General features: G+C 42.4%; 1 protein-coding gene across 1 annotated transcript in view; it reads right to left on the bottom strand.

Annotated features, from left to right (window-relative positions):
• Positions 1-19710, bottom strand: part of LOC135220940 (zinc finger protein 780B-like) — a 116873-nt gene that overhangs the window by 70411 nt on the left and 26752 nt on the right. The window contains 3 exon segments of the mRNA XM_064258594.1: positions 13436-13516; positions 13519-13635; positions 13981-14077. Of these exon segments, the coding sequence (XP_064114664.1) occupies positions 13436-13516; positions 13519-13635; positions 13981-14058 (276 nt within the window). The 5' untranslated portion in view covers positions 14059-14077.

The following is a 19710-nucleotide window of genomic DNA, read 5'->3' as shown; positions in this document are numbered from 1 at the left end:
GTCCGGTAGGTGGGAATACCAGCCTGCCTGGATGTACATATTTCCAGTTTGCCTTTTGGCCCAGGTTTCAGATAGAGGGGTGGCATGAGGGGGGGCTAATGTAAAGGATTTCAGGTTTGTATACTACTTAGAAAAAATATAATTTACTTTTAAAAATTGTGATTTGTTCCTACACAATAAACAAACCATTGGTCTTTTACATTAGGAAGACTCAGTGATTGGAGGATTTACAGGATGTTTTACTTCCAGGACTTTCTGGGATTTGAGATGGTTATCCCTAACATTTCTTGTTCAGTTGAATTGGAATGGTTTAGAAACCTCTTGTACCAGAGAAATTCTGTGAGTTTGTTTCCTCGAGTACTAGAAAGGAGGGAATTTTTGGCAGCACTTTTCATTCTAGCCACATATCGCAACCATAGCTCTTGCCTTCTTAGATCAAGGGGAAGATGATCTGCGCTGACATATATGCTTTCAACAGGAGAAGTTCTAAAAGCCCCTGAGTAATTCTCAACCCCATATTCTGTACAACATCCAATTCCTTTCGCTTGGTTTTACAAGCTGAGGAATAGATCTGACAGCCAATGTCTAGCTTGGAGCGACACAGCGAGTCATATAGCCTCAAAAGGGATTTCCTATCAGGCCCCCAACTAAATCTAGAAATAACCTTTAAAATATTAAAAGATTTTTTAACAATAATCTTTAGGGCATTTATGTGGCTGGCCCATGTTAATTTGTGGTCAATAATCATCCCCAGAAATTTTACTTCATTTTCATAAGGTATGTTAGATCCTTTTAAACTGCTTGTGGGAACTTCTTCCACACGCCGGCATCTGGTAAATCATACTGCAACTGTTTTGGAAGAGGAGAATTTAAAACTATTCTCATCAGCCCACTTAGTAATTGAATTAATAGACCTTTGCAGATGTTTACATACTGACAATGAATCATATCCTGTGGAGTATATTGCAAGGTCATTGACAAAAAGTGAGCATTTAACAGAGGCAAGATGTTTTCAACCACACTATTTATTGCCAATGAAAACGTGTGTTACAATTAAAATGCTTCCTGGAAGAATTCCTTCTCCTGCACAAAAGGTTGGGAGAGAAAAAAGTTTCCCACTTTTACCTCAAAAGATTTGTCCATTAAAAAAGGAATATATAAATTTGATCATTCTTGCACATATGCCCCATCTAGTGCATTGTTTGCATGATGCCAATTCTCCAGGCGTGTCATAGCTTTTTTGAGGTCAAAAAATACTCGAATGGTCTGACATTGTTTGCTGAATCCTTGCTGGATTTGGTTGGTCAGCCTCAGCAAGGGATCAAGGGTGGAGCAGTTTTTCCTGAAACCAAATTGAAATGATGATATTAATCCTTTAGTTTCTAAGTCCAAACTAGTCTAGTATTTATCATTTTCTCCATCAGCTTACACACATGGTGGTAAGAGCTAATGGTGTATAGCTGGTGGCTAGAGAAGCATCTTTATTAGGCTATTTAATTGGAACAACTATGGATATTTTCCAGTCATTGGGTAAAATTTCAGTTTCCCATATTTTGTTTAATCTTGAGTAAATATTTTTTGGTATTGTCTGGGTGGTGTTTAAGTATTTCATATATGATTGTATCCTCACCTGGAGTTGTGGTTCACTAGAGGAAAGCGCCTCCCGTAATTTCTCTCAAGAAAACCTGTAGTTGTATGGTTCAGATTTTCCTGACTCAAATTTCAGAATCATTTCAATTTCCTAATTTTTTAAAATTCTCGAGAATAATTGTTGGCGCTGGAAACTTCAGAAAAGTGTTTTCCTAACTCATTGGCAACTTCAGTTGGCTGTGACTGTCATTTATTTTTAATGAGGGTAATGGTGACACAACAAATTTCCCACTCAGTTTCCTTATTTTGCACCACACACCTTTCAGTGGAGTCTTTGAGTTTATTCCATTAATATAGTAAAGCCAACTTTCTCTTTTGGCTCTCTTATAGAAGCGCTGTTGCTTGGCTAAAGCATGTTTGTAGATTAATTTAGACGAGGAGAGCCACTAGTTTTGTAACGTCTGTAGCACTTCCTAGTAACTTTCCTCAGAATACCACAAATCTTATTCCACCAGGGAACTGCAGGTCTACGAGGTTTGCCTTTTGTTTTGGGAATCAAGCCTTCAGCACTCTTTAGAGTAGATTCAATAAAGTAATCATAAGCATCTAGATGAGAATGAAATGATTCAAACTCCCTATCTAGTTTGATGCCATTACTGAATTTATCCCAGTCTGCATCTGCTATCTTCCACTTCGGTAAAACTTCAGATGGACCATTCACAGCATATTCCAAATAGATCGGGTAATGATCACTCTCATTTAAATTTTCGTTAACAGACCAACTAAAATCAAGGTGGATACTTGTTGAAGAGATACTAAGGTCCAGTGCTGAGAAATGATGATCATAAATGCTGTGGAAAATCATTGACCCATTATTATATAGGGCAACATCATTCCTATCAATAACGTCTTCAATTAATTTCCCTTTACTGTCTAGAAACCGACTTCCCCATAGGGGGTTGTGGGCATTAAAATCTCCTAGGAGAAGTAAAGGAGCCGGAAGTTGGTTAATTAAGGACTGAATATCTTCACTGTTAAAAGCAAAATCTGGTGAAAAGTATAAGGAGCAGACTGTTATCCTCTTTTCCAAGATGACGTAAGTAACAACAGCTTGTAGAGTTGTATTCAATTGTATTATGGAGTGCTACAGAGATTTATTAACAATAATTGCAGCACCTCCACGGGTCCAACCACCACTTGGGGGAGAGGAGTTAAATATTGCATAATTCAGTGCAGGATTATAAGGAGAGATGCCTAACGCTGTCTCCTGCAGGCATACAATCCCTGGATTGGATTCATGACTTAAAACTTCAAGGTTTTCTGTACGGGCTCTGAGTCCTTTACAGTTCCACTGAAGAATATCGAACATGAATGTTAAGGTAGTAAAATGTGCTACTTCCCACTCCTTGGAGGGGAAGTACTGTTCCTAGTTTGGAGAGGAAAGTTCTCCTTTATAAGTGATTATTTCTTTAATCCCTTTTTTATTTGAATTGGAATCTAGGGTTTTTGGCTGACCATATTTCTGTGATCAGAATTTCTACTGTGATTCTGTGAATCACAATGTTCAATTGCCTTTGGGCGGCAAGACTGATCAGAACTCACATGTTTTTGGGCTGAAACTGCTTTTGGAATGACCTTTCTTGTCGGAGAGATCTCTTCCAAAACACTGAACCCATTAGAGGTTTTTATTTTAAAGCTATCATTATTTGGGGATGTATTCCTTGTGCGCTTCTTGGTGGTTGTAATTATAGTTTTGTTTTCATTTTTGTTTGTGGCTGTGACAATTGATGGCTCTGAATTAGCTCTATCTAATTGGGTTTGCTCCCTTGGCTTATTCTTGTTGGAAGTGTTTTTGGAGCAGCTTCCCGAATTATTATCAATTGATTTTGGCTCACTTTTTTTTGGAGGTGGCCTGCAACTATCATATTAGTCACCCTTGTATTGACTTAGGGAGGTGTGTTTTTCTTTTGCTTCTGGAAGTACAACTTTTGGTGTTGGACTCCAAGGCACTAGCCAATGAAAATTTCTTGACAGATGGGGATTTTCATTATTTACAGTCCATGGAGTAGCAAGTGTGTGATGCCTTCTATCAGATGCAGTTATTAGTTGCCTTACATTGCTGGTATTTTTCATAAGTTTTATTACTGAAGTATAGGTAGAGTTGGCACTTTTGTTTGGCCCCATTATCACACACTTTGCTTTGCTAATGATGTGTTCATTATTGGCCACTGACAATACTTCTTCAAATCTGTATCTGAGACAAGCCTTAGAATTTGGAGTGATCACCCTTACATTGAAAACAGTATTGGACTGCTTCGCAGTCATCAAAATTATCATGTTCTGCAGAGCACACAGAACATCTTTTCTTGTTTTCACATGAGTTTTGAATGCGGCCATATTCAAAATATTTGCGACACAGTTTAGGATTTCTTTTATATCTTTTAACCTGCATCTTCTTATGGCCAACAATGATAGTACCAGGTAAGTAGTAATTGGAGGAGAAGGTTAAAAGGATAGCTGCATTTCCTAGTTTTTTTATGCGAGATACACAAGGAGGACATCGATGGATAATCTCCTCCTCTTCAAAAACATGCAGGTCTTTTGAGTATACTAACCCTTTCAGTGTGTTAAAGAATCTATGTGATGCCATACATTCGACATTTCCACTTTCAAGAGGTTTAAAATTAGATAGTAAAATTGCTTGGGTTTCATTATCAGCTTTTATTGGCAAGTTCTTTCTGTAACATTTTATATTTCTAAGGGGAATGGAACCTACCTTGCTCTCAATACATTCAGCAGCCTTTATAAAATTTTCCCCTCCTTGTAGCTAGCAACATGCCATATAGGGGTAGGAAGCGCTCTGTTACATGGGGCTGGTCCATGTTCTTCATTCTTAGGGATAAATCAAATGGCTCATCATTTAAATTTTTCACTGAAAACACTTTCCTACTAAAAACTGAATCATTGAGAATGTGGCCATGGAGTCTTTGTTGTGCCTCACAAACTTCCAAGGTTGAGGAAAATTTAACATAAGCAGAAAATGACTGCTTCTCTTTATCTAGAAGTAATTTCATTCTTTCCTCTTTACCAAATTGTTTCATTACACTATACAAACACTCATAATCTAATGACAAATTTATATTAGTGCAATGAAGGACTCTACCATTTGGATCAAATCCACCAGATTTACTAAAACCCTGGTGTCTCAGTGTTTGGTTCTGTCCAACAGCCGAGCTCATATCCATGTTCATGACAGAAATCAATACCAGTGCCCGCAAGTTGTCGGATCCAGGGAGGGAAAACTAGTGACCAAATCTATAGAATCATGCCCGTTCACATTCAAAGTCCAAAAGTGCACATCCAACACCCAAGAGCCCCACCAAGACCCCAACAGCATGTCAGAAAGGGAATCCCAGGCAGCTTCTAATGCCTAGACTCCTCACCCCAACAAATCGTCCAAGCCGCAAAGTGATCCCAGGATACTAAGCACACACACACCAGACCACCTCACACAAACCGGCTCACCTACATACCAAAACTGTTTGGATTTATCAAGAAAGTATCGTGGATCTGTCAGGTATTCGCATTCTCCACCAATGGCACATGTGAGAGTTGACTCCCAATAGTCCACCCCACAACCCCTACCCTTTCGGGTATACCATCAATACGACTTGCAGTGGCCCAGGTATAAGCCAATCCACTTGCTGGGACTTCTGCCCCAACTAATGGGGACTGACTCCCCGATCCAAATGTACGGGTGGGCTTCTGGACAGAAGCCAGGAGTCCCATCCCCAAACACCAGTCCCCCCTGGATTCCGATGGGCCAATCCTGGAGATGGTTCCGTCCTCAAAATAGCTATGGGAAAAATCCCATCACTATCTCTTGGGGTCCAAACCGTATCGGGTGGGCGACTCAAACCACCACAACTCCCCACAATTAGCTTTGAATGCAAACCCCTTCCAAGCACGATCCCTTCTCAAACTCACCTAAGCTGTAAATTTTTACAAAAAAGTGGAAATTTCCACAAAATAACTCCAAAAAATATTAATACACGAGACTCTGGACTCAAACCCGGGAACAAATTCCTGGGGTTGAAGAGCCCCTACCATGTCAAGGTGGTCTCATATTGAGGGGCCTTGGATCTGGGTGGGTAGGAATGTGAAAGTATGCATCATACATATCCAAGGATACCATCCAGTCCCCTTGGTGCAGAGACGACATCATTGAGCAGTTCGTTTCCATATGAAAGGTGGCCTTTGTAACAAAGGCATTCAAAGCACTGACATCAAGGATGGGCCTCCAGGTCCCCAATGAATTGAGGATTATGAAGAGTCTGTTGTAAAAACCCCTCTGTCATACGATCCCACACTTCTTCTATTGCTCTCTTGCAAAATCAGAAGCTCTAACTCTTGAGAAAGGGCCAAAAAACTTCTTGGACCTCTACCGAGTATGCCACTGAGGTGATCAGCAACTTGGATAAGGGAGGTCTCTCTGAGAAGGGAATGATGTTACCCTCCTTTAGTACTTGTACAACCCAAGCTTTTGCACCCCTTTGACTCCACTCCCCCTAATGGAGGTGAAGTCTTGCTCCAACAGGGGCTTGAAGGGCAGCCGACTCACTTGCTGGACTTGATTGACAATTTCTTAGCTGGCTTAGATGGGGGTTGCAGATTAGAACAGGGACCCTGCCCCCTCAAAAAGGATGCTGCTGTAAGGGATGAACACCTTAGTACTAGCAGCAGATGAAGACTCCTTAGGGTGTTTAGTCAACTGGGTCAGCAGGTTGGTGGACGACGACTTCTGCAAAGCCGAAAGAATGTCCTTCACGGTCTCTTCAGGGAAAAGATGGTGCTTGTCCAAGGAAGCAAACTAAAGCACACACTTCTGAGTTGAAGTAACTTCATTAGTGGCAAAGGAACACCACAACTCCTGCTTTTTAGGAGTCCACATTGCATATAAGGTAGCTACATCCGCACAATTGTGTCAGACTGCTTTATCCACGCAAGAAAGTACCCCCAGCCAATCTGAGACAAAGTCTTCAGGGAGTGCAGGACAATCTTCAATTTTCTTTGCTAACGCTCCCACCGTCCAATCTCAGAAGCTGAGAATTTCCAGTACCTTAAATAGGTTCCTAACCAGGTGATCTGCTTCTGGTAACGCAAACGTAACTTATTCAGCAGCAAAAGCTGAATGACAAGAGGCATCTACCAAGCTGGAGAAGTCCCCCTGGGAGGAGGCAGAAACTCCAAAGGAAGGAGCTTCCATGGTGGCTTTTCTTGATCCTCTTGGACAGGGGAAGTGTGAAAGATGCCTTCCCATCTCTCTCTAGGAAGCTAACCAGTCATCTACTTCACGGAGTACTTTCTTGCCTGAAGAGGATAGTACCAACTTGGACAAACCTTCACTGTCACCAGATTTCTTCCTCATGAGAAAAGTGGAGGCTGGAGAAGTCGGGGGAGCAGGCTCAAAAAACTCCAAAAAGTTAGCCAGAAAGTAATGGGTAAGCGAAGAGTTGACAGAAGGAAGAACATCGTCTTGTTCAGTTTCTTCTTAATCGGACAAAACTGGAGCTAAACCATCTTCATTCTTGGTAGAAGTCTTCTTCTAAAGAACCCCTCATCAGTTCTTGTAACTGAAGACAAAGAGAGACGAAAGCTGGATCCTCTACAGAAGAGGGAGACTGATCTGTAGGGGCTGGCGTCGGATGTTCTGACAATGGTGCCGAAAGCTCTGCAGTACTGGCTTAGAGTACGCCAGTACTGCTGCTGTGCATTGAGGTGAAGAATGACGCTCCATGTGTTGGTGCATAGTACACCTTGGTGCCCCGGAACTGGGCACTCAAAAGATCTGACTGTCTGGACTGTCCCACGGCGAATGAAAATCAAGGACTGCAGGCGCATCAGGTGGAAAAGCATAACTACAAGAGGGTTGAGGGTTAAACACCACCTTGCTATACTTCTTGACTGGAGGAGGTGAAATGTCAGCAGGTGAATGCCTCTTAAGAAATTGCGCAGTCACACCACTACATCGACAGTACCTTCTGTCCAGCGATGACACATCCGTGTCCGAAGACACTCGCAGCACTGTCTACGAAGTCTTTCCAGTGGTGCTCTGTCGACACCTGGAACATATAACAGGTTCAACAGAGGGAGCAAATGCCCGTGGGCAAACCCCACCAGCCTCCCTTGGACCTCCGGTATGTCTTCTCACCAGTGCGGGGGAGTGGGACGGGGACCTTCATCTAGGAGAACTGGTGGGATGAGCAGCCACCCCCTCAGACACTGCACCTATATTAGCAATGGCAGCACCACCACAAAATTTGAATTTTGGAATGCCAAGGTAGGAAACTTTCAACTATGCAACTGCCTGGTAAGTTACTTGTGTAAAATGCATTGACATCACATTTTAATGAATGATTCCAGCTCATATTTAGGAAACGTCCTACTAAAGGTGTCAGTCTGTACTGTACAATAGCAGAAACACAAATATGGTATAACCTCTATATTTTTGCATATTGCTACATCTTTAGTTCTCTCACAAAACCCATTGTCTGTCATGAACTTCCCAGTATATAACCAAAGTGACACATTTCCATAAAACTTATCTAGAACTTCTCAAGCACTTTCCCCTGTAATTACATATGTTCAAGTAAAATTTGGAAGCTAACAAACTCAAAGCAAGCTAAACTACTTAAAATAAATTATAATCACCTTCGAAATTAAGATGTTAAAAGTCTTTGTGAACTTTCATAATGCATGAAGAGGTTTGGAAAGTGATATGCACATTTTTTCAGACTAAAACCATGGCTCAGGCATAATAACAGTAAGAGCAAACAGGGAAATGAAGTTTTTATTGTAAAACTAATATTGTAATACCTACCTGAACACCTGAACAAGCCCTGGTCACTTACCAACCAGAACCATCATTTATTAAAAATTTACCAAATCTTTGGTTAAAATAAACGATCAGTGTTGCCAATCTCCTGGCAAACACCCTCGTTACTAGTTACAGCCCACCACTGATAGCCCTGCCTCACGGGCCGGTCACACCTGCCCTCTTCACGTCAATCATAACTCAATAACTCTGTATGAGAGGGGAGGAGGGTGGGAATCATTCAGGTGTTCAGGTAGGTATTACAATATTAGTTTTACAATAAAAACTTCATATTGCAATACACCCCCTGAACACCTGAACAAGCCTGATTAACAACATTAATTTGGAGGTGGGGAATCAAATCTACTCGGCCCTCCACTGTACCATTGTCAGTCAATATAATTGAGTACGCGGGTCAGTCTCAAGTTCATTTGTATCTCGTCCAACTAATCTCCCATGTGTGGCCTTCTAGGCCTCCATAGTGGAGGGAAAAAACTCCCTGCACCTGCTAACCCTAAGGTCAAAACTCATTGAGTGCGGGAGGGATACAAACCTGTTTCCTCTCAGCTGGCTATGTGCCTCACCTGAGTAGAGGAAAAACTGAAGACCTTCCCATGTGGCTCTCGGCCTTCATGGTATGGGGGAATCTGAAGACCTCCCAGTGGTCCGGCCTCTCATGTATGGAGGGAATCTGAAGACCTCCCATGTGGCTCTCGGCCTCTCATGTATGGAGGGAATCTGAAGACTTCCCATGTGGCTCTCGGCCTCTCATGTATGGAGGGAAACTGAAGACCTCCCATGTGGCCTTAGGCCTCTCATGTACGGAGGAGACAACCATGTCCATCGGTGTGTCTGTGACGGTGTCGTCGATCGTAGTGATGTCCTCTTTGTAGTGTTGTACCGGCCTGTCTGTACTCTGCCTGGTTGGCACTTGGAAGAATACCCTCAGATAGACCCAGACAGTTCTTTCCTATCTGTCCTAATACTTAAAATCCTCTCGTGATATATCATATCATGAATACCTTATACATATTCCTAATATTCGCTCCCTACTCTAATACTAAACTCAGACAGCAAGATGTTGGGTTTAAAAAATAGAATTTAGGCCAAAGGCCGAGTATTGGGACCTATGAGGTCAGTCAGCGCTGAAGGGAAATTGACAAAGTTTGAAAAGGTGTGACAGGAAGAAAAAACCTCTGTTGCACAATGAGTCCAGTGTAGGAGAGCGTGGAAAATAGGATGAGAGAATGAAATCAGAAAAGTAAGTGAGAGAGAGAGAGAGAGAGAGAGAGACGAGAGAGAGAGAGAGAGAGAGAGAGAGGGACGAAGAGAGAGAGAGAGAGAGAGGAAATACAATCGTCTAAGATAAAGAGAGAATACAAAATCAGGGAAGTAAGTGTGAGAGAGAGAGAGAGAGAGAGAGAGAGAGAGAGAGAGAGAGAGAGAGAGAGAGAGAGAGAGAGAAATTACAATCGTCTAACATCTCCACCTCCGTAAATTGCACCCTCTTCTAAGTTAAAAAGGGTATTATCTTAACGATAAATAATACTCGTATAACTCCGTACAGCTATGAACAACCCGAACGAGAACTTGTTGTTAATGCGATCGACTCCTATAACAACATCACTTTTATTGTATTGAACAGCGTATGACAGTAATCGAATCCGATAGCAACATCCGTTATTGTATTCATCCGCGTGCGACAGTAATTACTGTATTCATGTTATAAATGCAGCTGAAGACTAATAAGGCAAAATTACGTGCATCAGCAACCTGGACAGAAGTCCCCGAGCTTTTGTATGAATCAAACGGCAGCCGTGGTAAAAGAAGACAAAGGAGGATTAATAAAGTATATAAAGTGTAAGGTTCGTAATACAGTAACCTTCCCGTTAACACGAATTCTGTTAACACGATTTCGATCTTACACGAGTTCAAAATCATACAGAAAAATTCTGCTAACACGTAATATTCGATGTTACACGATTTGAATTTTCCGCTGAGAGCAAGAGCGCGGGAGGTGTGGCGAGAGTCTGACTCACCCCACCTTTCCGTGCTCTCTCTCTCTTGCCTGCTGGCTCAGTGTGAAGCCAGCCCTTGCAGTGAGAAGAGGCAATATATTCTAGCATTGGTTAACATAATAGTGCGTACTTTAGTAGTGTATAAAAATATATAAATAAAGTGGTTTTTTTTTCTGGCAAAATCCCAAAAAAGATTAAGTTTCCCATTGCCCTGGAACGTTAACTCCCTTATTTCCTTTATTTCTTATGGAGAAATACTTCCCTATTAACACGAATTCGGCAAACACGACATCTCCAGGAACGGGGAGGTTACTGTACCTATGAAAACGAGTGAAAAACGAACGGAATCCTAAATTTTAACGCCATCTAACCCGATGGAAAAACTAGCTTCCAATGAGACGTATCAGTCAAATTTTGGACTTAAATTACATCGTAAGACGAACAGTATGACTTCGTTCCATAAGTTAAGTATCCAGATATTCATTAATATGCTAACTAGGGACAAAAACATTAGCCGAGACCAAGTGATATGGTTGAATCTGGAGCCAAGGAAAAAAAAAACAAAAACAAAAACAGACTAGCCGGCATCCTTGTCTGTCTAAGCCACACCTCCTTACAATAGTGCTGTTTGACGACAAGCTAGTGTAATTGTAATTTAATTGAAAAGTAATAAAATAATATTTTAAAGGTAATTAAATTAACTTATTAGGCCTAATATTAATTTCAGTTGTCATTGTAATTTGATAATACGACTGGTAATAATTTGTAACTGTAAATTGACATAAGGGCAATGTAATTACGCTGCAATAGTCGGTTCAACGTATGAAGACGTCATACATACGAATCCTTATATCTGCCATCTGATTATATGCCCCAAGACAGATACCTCATTGACTATGTTAAATGTCAACATAGTTGAACACACGTCTCCTTCAAGACGTTTGTACAAAACTTGGCCATTAAGTAGAGAGTGTTGTTACGTTAGTCATTTTAGGCAATCAGGAGAGAATGAGATGGATACGGCGACGCAAACCCGTATTCGTCATCCGCTGATTCCATCATTCCAGCGTGAATGACTGCCGAGTTAAGTGTTATCTACGCTAATATGATGATACATATAATACAATTATAAGCTTTAGTCGGACAGAATCCGATCTTCATTCTGTTCGATTACATTTCATATTAATTATCCTCCGATCGGATTCTCGTTCGTTTTCAATTACACCTGTACTGAATTATCAGAAGTCAGAATGCCTTGAGCCTACAGCGTTAGCCAAAATAAAAATAACTATCGATAATGTTGTACTGCGAAATACTTTAGGCTAGGCTACTGAATATGCATACGATATATCATCGTGAACACTAGGCTAACTGTAGTTAATTTTATTCGATTTCTCTCCATACTGAATATCGTAAGTCAATAATGCATTGAAACGGAGAATTAGTTGATATTAACAATTATCGTATCTATAAGTAGAGGAAAGTAACTTAAAGACGAAGGAGCATATCTGAAAGACCAACCATGGCCTAAAAGCTTCTGATGCAAGGAACTCGAAGCAGGAAAAAGCCTAAAGATGCTCTAAGGACACTGTACCTCTATAAACTACGATTTTTAATAGAAAAACCGAACCGAAGAAAGCCTGCACTTCTCTTTCTAAACTAAAACAACTATGTTAGCCTATTATCCCTACTCGTCTATAATCTGACCTAAGGTTTGCAATCATCCTGAGAACTTACACATCGAGGGAAGGGGAATCTGCTGCCAACACTGCCTGCTCCGCGCCAGGGGGGAGGCGGACGGCGGATCTGACCCTGTGGGCTTGCGGCCGGCCATCCTCATAAACCCCAGCACCGGTTAGGGCTGGTTCTGGAACAGGCAGGGGAGCTGGAAAAGAACGATTAGTAATTTCTAGTATCCCTATTGCTCGATCTATCCTCACTTAATCTTGACATAAAATCGGTAATAGAGATGTCATACTCGATGTCAGCCTACTCTCAAGTCTCTTAAAAGAGCACTGATCTTTAAGTCTTTATCTTGGATCTACGTTAGTCTCTTCCTGCCTACACTTACTTCTTAATACAAGACCTTTCCTACGTTTGAGATACCCTAAACATCTGGTCCAAAGACCATCCTGACATTCCAAACATCTGGGTCTTTACATTATATTGAACAGGTCTACAATTTACGCATAAGGAATGACTATCGTGTCATAGGGTACTCATCCTTTTCTTGCATTGTTGGCAAAGACGATACGTTGTTGAACTTCTGCTCGTCGTTTTCTGTGATGTCGTGGCCGAGAATGCAGTAGCCGTTGTCGTAGCTTGTGTTGTTTCTTCCTTTGCAGAATCAATGTCTGATGACAAGGTATTAAGAGCAATCCAACAGTAATCCAAAGGGATGCGTAATTCGTCACCAAAATAAATCAAAATCAATCAAATCAAAGGTGCAAATGAAGGCCGGGCAAGACCAAAAAGGAGTTCGCTGTGGATACATCTGTACTCCACCGCGAACGATAAGTGATTGACGTGAGAGGGCAGGTGTGACCGGCCCGTGAGGCAGGGCTATCAGCGGTGGGCTGGTAACTAGGTAACGAGGGTGTTTGCCAGGAGATTGGCAACACTGATCGTTTATTTTAACCAAAGATTTGGTAAATTTTTAATAAATGATGGTTCGGGCTGGTAAGTGACCAGGGCTTGTTCAGGTGTTCAGGGGGTGTATTGCAATATACATTTTGAGAACTTTATATAAAAATAATTTATTGTATGTGCTTCAAGTGTAACTGAACATTAGAAAATTCATTCCTAGCTCTGAAATTTTATTTTACCAATGATCATCATACCAAAGTATGCTATTCAAAATGGGCATTCCCATAAAGGTAAAAAGGTGAAGATTAAAAAAAAAAAAGTGTAATAAAAAGACTTATGTACTACAAATCTACTATACTTTCCATACCTGTCCATCATACATGAACATTAACAAATGTTCCAATATGAATTGTTCTATGCCATAAAGTAGGAGAACAGGAGATTTACAAATTTAGTCATCTTCTAGCTATTTTTCAAAAAAGGCTGCTTACAAGAAGTGACCAGAACCAGACGATGTGCTGGGTAAAACTGATCCCCACAGGAAATAGTGACATCAGTGTAGATTTGCTGAAAAATTATCAAAGTTATTAGACATAATATTAATTTTTCTTAAGGCAATCCATCTCTAATTATCTATATAAATATGTACTAAACAGTGGTGTTCTCAACAGATGAGTTGGGAAACTTTCTATGAAGGCTTGCCTGATTGAATAGGTACAGACTGAGCCTGTATGAGAATAAAAGAAGCATGCTTCTCAATTTAACTGATTGGTACAAATAAAAAGCAATTACTGTAAGAAAGGCCTTTTCCATCAATTACATATATTATCAAACAAAACCTTACAATAAAAATACTATATAACTATCTTGAGAGAAATATCAATACTGACAGAATATGTCAATTCTTCTTACCTGTTCTCTTAAATTGCAAAGATTCTTCGTGAAAGTGGAGGAGTGTGAATTCCATTTCAGTTCTATATATTCGCTCATATTGCCAATGCCCAGTAACCTAAGATAAGTATGAAATTTTAAAAATTGCTGAAAACAATTAAAATCTTATGAAAGGCTATCCAGACACCTATTATTATACTTGAGTCTCTAAATCAAACTCTGGAAGAGATATGATGAACACAATAACCCACTCATATTCATAAATAACTTAAACAAATCAAAAAAGGAACTCAATGAAAGGAATTTAAACTAACTATGATGACATCTGACACATGGCTGCAACATGAACACACCAAACTGAACAGGTACTAAACTGCTGCTTAAACTAGCAGAGCAAATGTACTAACCAAAGTGCTTGTGACATATATACAAGTTAATACCCATTATCAACTACTTTAGAAAGATATATACACTGTAATGGTTTTCATTTCAAAACTATGCACAATGCAAAGCACTGGTGTGAGTTCACATCCTTCACATAACTTGGAATGAGATGGTGATGATACTGGTAGCACTGTAACACAAGCAACAAAAATAAAAGCAGTATTGTGTGTGTAATATGATATTGTCATGTTACAATAAAGTTTTATACATACTTACCTGACAGATAATAACTTAGCTATAGACTCCGTCGTCTCCGACAGAATTTCAAATTTCGCGGCACACGCTACAGGTAGGTCAGGTGACTACCGCCCTGCCCTGGGTGCAGGACTAGGAACCATCCCGTTTTCTAATCAGAATTCTTCTCTTCCACCTGTCTCCTGCGGGGAGGCTGGGTGGGCCATTAATCGTATATATCTGTCAGGTAAGTATGTATAAAACCTTTATTGTAACATTGACAATATCATTTTTATACATTCAACTTCCCTGCCAGATATATACTTAGCTGATTAGCACCATTGGTGGTGGGTAAGAGACAGCTAACAACTGAAATAGACAGGTAAACAAACATATGTTGTAGGTATTAATAAACCTTGGTTCCTACCTTATTAGGCTGAAGACTTCGCGGCTACTGCCTTGGAGTCTGCTTAGCCTCAAGAGCCTCAGCGAGATATTGATCTATGGCTAAGAGTTCTTGTGGGTCTGCCAATGGGGTCTTATCCACTTACTCGGCAGAGCCTAAAGGCTTTGTCATTGGGTGCTATTCCACTAACATGACAATACACCTTGTTCAAGGAGCACAAAACCGATCCCGATCACCTGATCCTAACATCCATGTTAGTTCTAAGATTGTAAGGAGTTATCCCCGAACTCCTTACAAACAAACCAAAAAATCGAAACATAATTACACTTTCATTACAAAATATACAAAAAAAAATTTTGTACTCCCCTACTAGTCATACATACCCTTGATCCCCTACCAGCAATGACACTCTGCTCCGTAGTGCGACAGTAGTGAGCTTGCTAATAGAAAACCAAGCACATATCTGACAAGAGGGTTTATGTACGATAAAAACACAAAATTAAGGATCAGTCTTTGCTCCAAGACCCAGTACTGTATCTGCTGATACAAAAGGACCTAGCGAGAAGCACTTCTCATAGGTCACTCTCACATCCTTCAGATAATGAGATGCAAACACTGAATTGCACCTCCAATATGTAGTCTCAATGATATTCTTTAGAGACATATTCTTTGGAACGCCAAGGACGTTGCTACTGCCCTCACTTCATGAGTCTTGACCTTTAGAAGACCGAAGGATTCTCCGAGCAGTTCTTGTGAGCGTCCGTATAACGCTTTCTCACAAAGAAAGCCAAGGCGTTCTTGGACATGAGTCTTTTGTTCTTCACCGCACACCAAAGACCTTGTTTGGACAAGCTCCCATCTGTCTTCCTCTCTAAATAGTATTTTTAAGAGCTCTCACTGGACAGAGAGATCTCTCTATCTCTCTGCCTACCAGGTTAGATAGGCCTTTTACCTCAAAACTTCTGGGCCAAGGTTTGAGGGTTTTCGTTCTTTGCCAGAAAACATTTTGTCTAGAAAGAACAGATGGCAGCATCTCCTTTGAACCCCACCGTGGAATCCAGAGCGTGTAATTCGCTCGTCCTCTTGGCTGTAGCGAGAGCCACCAGGAACAAGCATTTCCTAGTGACGTCGCGGAAGGACGCCAGATGTAAAGGCTCGAATTTATCCGATGAAAGGAATTTCAGGACCACGTCTAGATTCCAACTAGGTGTTCTAGGAGTAGCTGCTTTCGAAGTCTCAAAAGATCTAATTAGATCGTGTAGATCTTTGTCGTTAGCAATGTCCAGGCCTCGATTCCTGAATACTGAAGACAGCATGCTTCTGTATCCTTTTATTGTCGAGGACAGATAGGTGTGATTCCTCTCTCAGAAAGAGGAGGAAATCGGCAATATTCACTATAGAGGTACTGGAGGAGGACAGCTTCTGACCTTACACCACTCCTAAAGACTTCCCACTTTGACTGGTATACTCTTCTCGTCGAAGCTCTGCGGGCTCTAGCGATAGAGCCCGCAGCCTTGCGAGAAAAAGCCTCTCGCTCTGACAAGTCTTTCGATAGTCGAAGGCAGTCAGAGCGAGACCTGGGAGGTTGTGATGAAACCTCTCGAAGTGGGGTTGTCTGAGTAGATCGGTTGTGTTTGGAAGCGATCTGGGGAAGTCCACTATCCACTCCAGTACCTCGTGAACCATTCCTGGGCTGGCCAAAATGGCTATGAGGTGTCAACTTCGTGCTCTTCGAAGCTACGAAACTTCTGAGCACTTCCCCCAGGATTTTGGATTTTGGAACGGGGGAAAGGCGTATGCGTCCACACCCGACCAATCCATGAGAAACGCGTCTATTGCGAAGGCTCTCGGATCTTCCACTAGAGAGCAAAAGATCTCTATTCTTTTGGAGAGGAACGTCGCAAACAGGTCTATGTGAGTCTCCCCCACAGGGACCAAAGACTTCGACACACTTCTTCGTGTAGAGTCCATTCTGTGGGAAGGACCTGATTTCTCCTGCTCAGTCTGTCCGCTCTCACATTCTTGATCCCTGAACAAACCTTGTGAGGAGATATGCCTCTTTCTTCCAGTTCCGTCCAGGTTAACAGGTTTCTTGTCAACTGATAGAGGGAGAAAGAGTGCGTGCCTCCTTGCTTGCGTATGTAAGCCAAAGCCGTGGTGTTGTCCGAGTTTATCTGTATCACCCCGTCTCTGACTATCTCTTCGAAGAACTTTAAGGCTAGGTGTATGGCCACAAGTTCCTTGCAATTGATGTGCAGGACCACTGTTCCTTTGTCCAGGTGCCTGACACCTCCCTTGCTCCTAGCGTCGCTCCCCATCCCGACTCCGAAGCGTCGGTAAATAACACTTGGTCTGGGTTCTGCAGAGCAAGCGATACGCCTTCGTTCTTTTGAAGTGGAGGGATCCACCACTTCAGATGATCTTTTACATCTTGTGGAAGTTGGAAGATGTCCGAGAGTTGACCCGTCTTCCAACTCCACACCTCTTTGAGGAAAACTGAAGAGGGCGAAGGTGAAGTCTCCTAGCGAGAAGAACTTTTCCAATGAGGACAGGGTCCTAAAAGGCTCAGGTAATCCCTCGCTGAGCTGTTCTTTCTCTCTAAGAAGCTCGAGATTCTCGACAAACCTCGAGCGATCTTTCTCGCGAAGGATTATACCCGAAAACTCCCGAGAATCCATCTGAATCCCCAGATAGACCAAGTTCTGGCTGGGGATCAGTTGTGACTTCTCGAGGTGACGAGCAACCCTAGCGCAATCTATCATGTTCCTTGTTACTCTAAGTCCTCCAAGCACTGAATCTTCGACTTGGCCCTGATCAGCCAGTCGTCCAAGTAGAGGGAGATGTTTATCCCCTCTAGGTGAAGCCATCTTGCTACATTCACCATCAGGTTGGCTGAATACTTGTGGGGCTGTAGACAGACCGAAGCACAGAGCCCTGAACTGAAAGATCTTGTCTCCTATTACAAAGCGAAGATATTTCTTTGACAAATGGTGAATGGGAACGTAAATATGCGTCTTGCAGGTCCAGAGAGACCATCCAATCTCCTGGACGAAGAGCCGACATTACAGAGGCGGACGTTTCCATGCGAAACTTCTTTTTCTGTACGAAGCGATTCAGAGCGCTTACGTCCAGAACTGGCCTCCACCCCCCCGATGCCTTTGGTACTAGAAAAAGGCGCTTGTTAAAAAATCCCGGGGAGTGTGGATCCTGCACAAGTTCGATGGCCTCTTTTTCCCACATTTGCTCCACCATTTGAAGGAGAGTCTTTCTCATTAACGGGTCTCTGTACCTCGCTGACAGTTCCCACCCGAGGCGTAGATGTTATGGGGCGGGCTGTCGTCGTAAGGGGATTACATATCCCTTCTTCAGGACCGACACTGACCAAGGGTCGGCTCCCTTTTGTTTTTGCCCATACCTCTGCAAAGTTCAGGAGTCTGGCGCCCACTGGTGCCTGGAGGAGCAACAAGTCACTTTGATTTCTTGAAGGGTCTAAATGAAGACCTTCCTCTCTTTTCAGAGCTCTTCTTTCTGGCAGGGGGACGAGCCGCTGCACCTCCACGAAAGGGCTGCTGAGGAGGACGAGATTCCTTCTTAAACCGTCGACACTACAGGGGCGTCCTTTCTTGGACGTTTGCGTTAGTAGTCTTTTTGTGTTTTTCGCCTTCTTTCCAGTTAGCGAGCGAGATATATCCTTCACTAACTGAGAAGGAAACAGATGATCTGATAGAGGAGCGACAGTAAGGCAGTCCTCTGGCTCGGAGAAACCCCTTTCGATAATAGGGATCCATAAACTGATCTCTTTTTCAGGAGACCAGCACCAAAAAGGGAAGCCACTTCACCCGAACCGTCCTGTACTGCCTTGTCCATGCAGGACAGGACGCTATGGAGAATTTGTGGGGTGGGTTTTTCAGAAACTCCAGATCCTTAGATTTGTTGGCCAGAACTCCGAGTGACCAATCCAGAAAATTGAACACCTCTAAAGTGACAAAAAGTCCCTTTAGAAAGTGGTTCAACTCTGAAGTGTTCCACGTCGCTCTGACCGATCCTAAGGAGTGACGCCTAGAGGCCTCCACTAAATTGGAAAAGTCGGCATCTGCAGAGGCAGGTAGAGAAAGGCCCATAGTCTCTCCTGTCCCATACCAAATACCTCTCTTCCCGTGCAATCTGGAAGGAGGCATGCAGAATACCGTCTTTCCTAACTCCTTCTTCTTGTCCATCCAAGAATCTAAAGAATGGAGTGCCTTCTTCATAGATATCGCAGGCTTCATTTTTAAAAAGGCCGACGATTTTGTTGTAGCTGAGCTCGAAAAGAGCGAACGAGGAGAAGGAGGAGCCGCCGGACTAAGAGAATCTCCAAACTCTTGAAGTAGTAATGAGGCTAAGACTTTATAATAACTAGAAAGTCCCTCATTAGCAGGAGGTTCGTCATCAGACAATCGTCTAACCCTCGATCAGACGAAGGAGAAAGAGTTCACGTTTGGAGGGAGAGTCCTTCCAAGACCTCCTATGTTCTGAAGGAGAGGAGCTCCTATTTGGAGAAGAGTCATAACCTCCAGGAACGAGTCCCCGACTCTTGGCCTCCTGGCTCTTGACTCTTGCCCCTCTGAATCCCTGCCTCCTGGCTCCTGACTCCTGACTCCTGCCTCCTGACTCCGGACTCGGACTCCTCGCCTCCTGACTCCGGACTCCTGGCTCCTGCCTCCTGACTCTGCCCTTGGCTCCTGGCC

The sequence above is a fragment of the Macrobrachium nipponense genome, chromosome 2 (genome assembly GCF_015104395.2).
Source record: "Macrobrachium nipponense isolate FS-2020 chromosome 2, ASM1510439v2, whole genome shotgun sequence".
Taxonomy (NCBI): domain Eukaryota; kingdom Metazoa; phylum Arthropoda; class Malacostraca; order Decapoda; family Palaemonidae; genus Macrobrachium; species Macrobrachium nipponense.
Note: the sequence above shows the minus strand (reverse complement) of the source record. Positions and strands in the feature narration are given on the sequence as shown.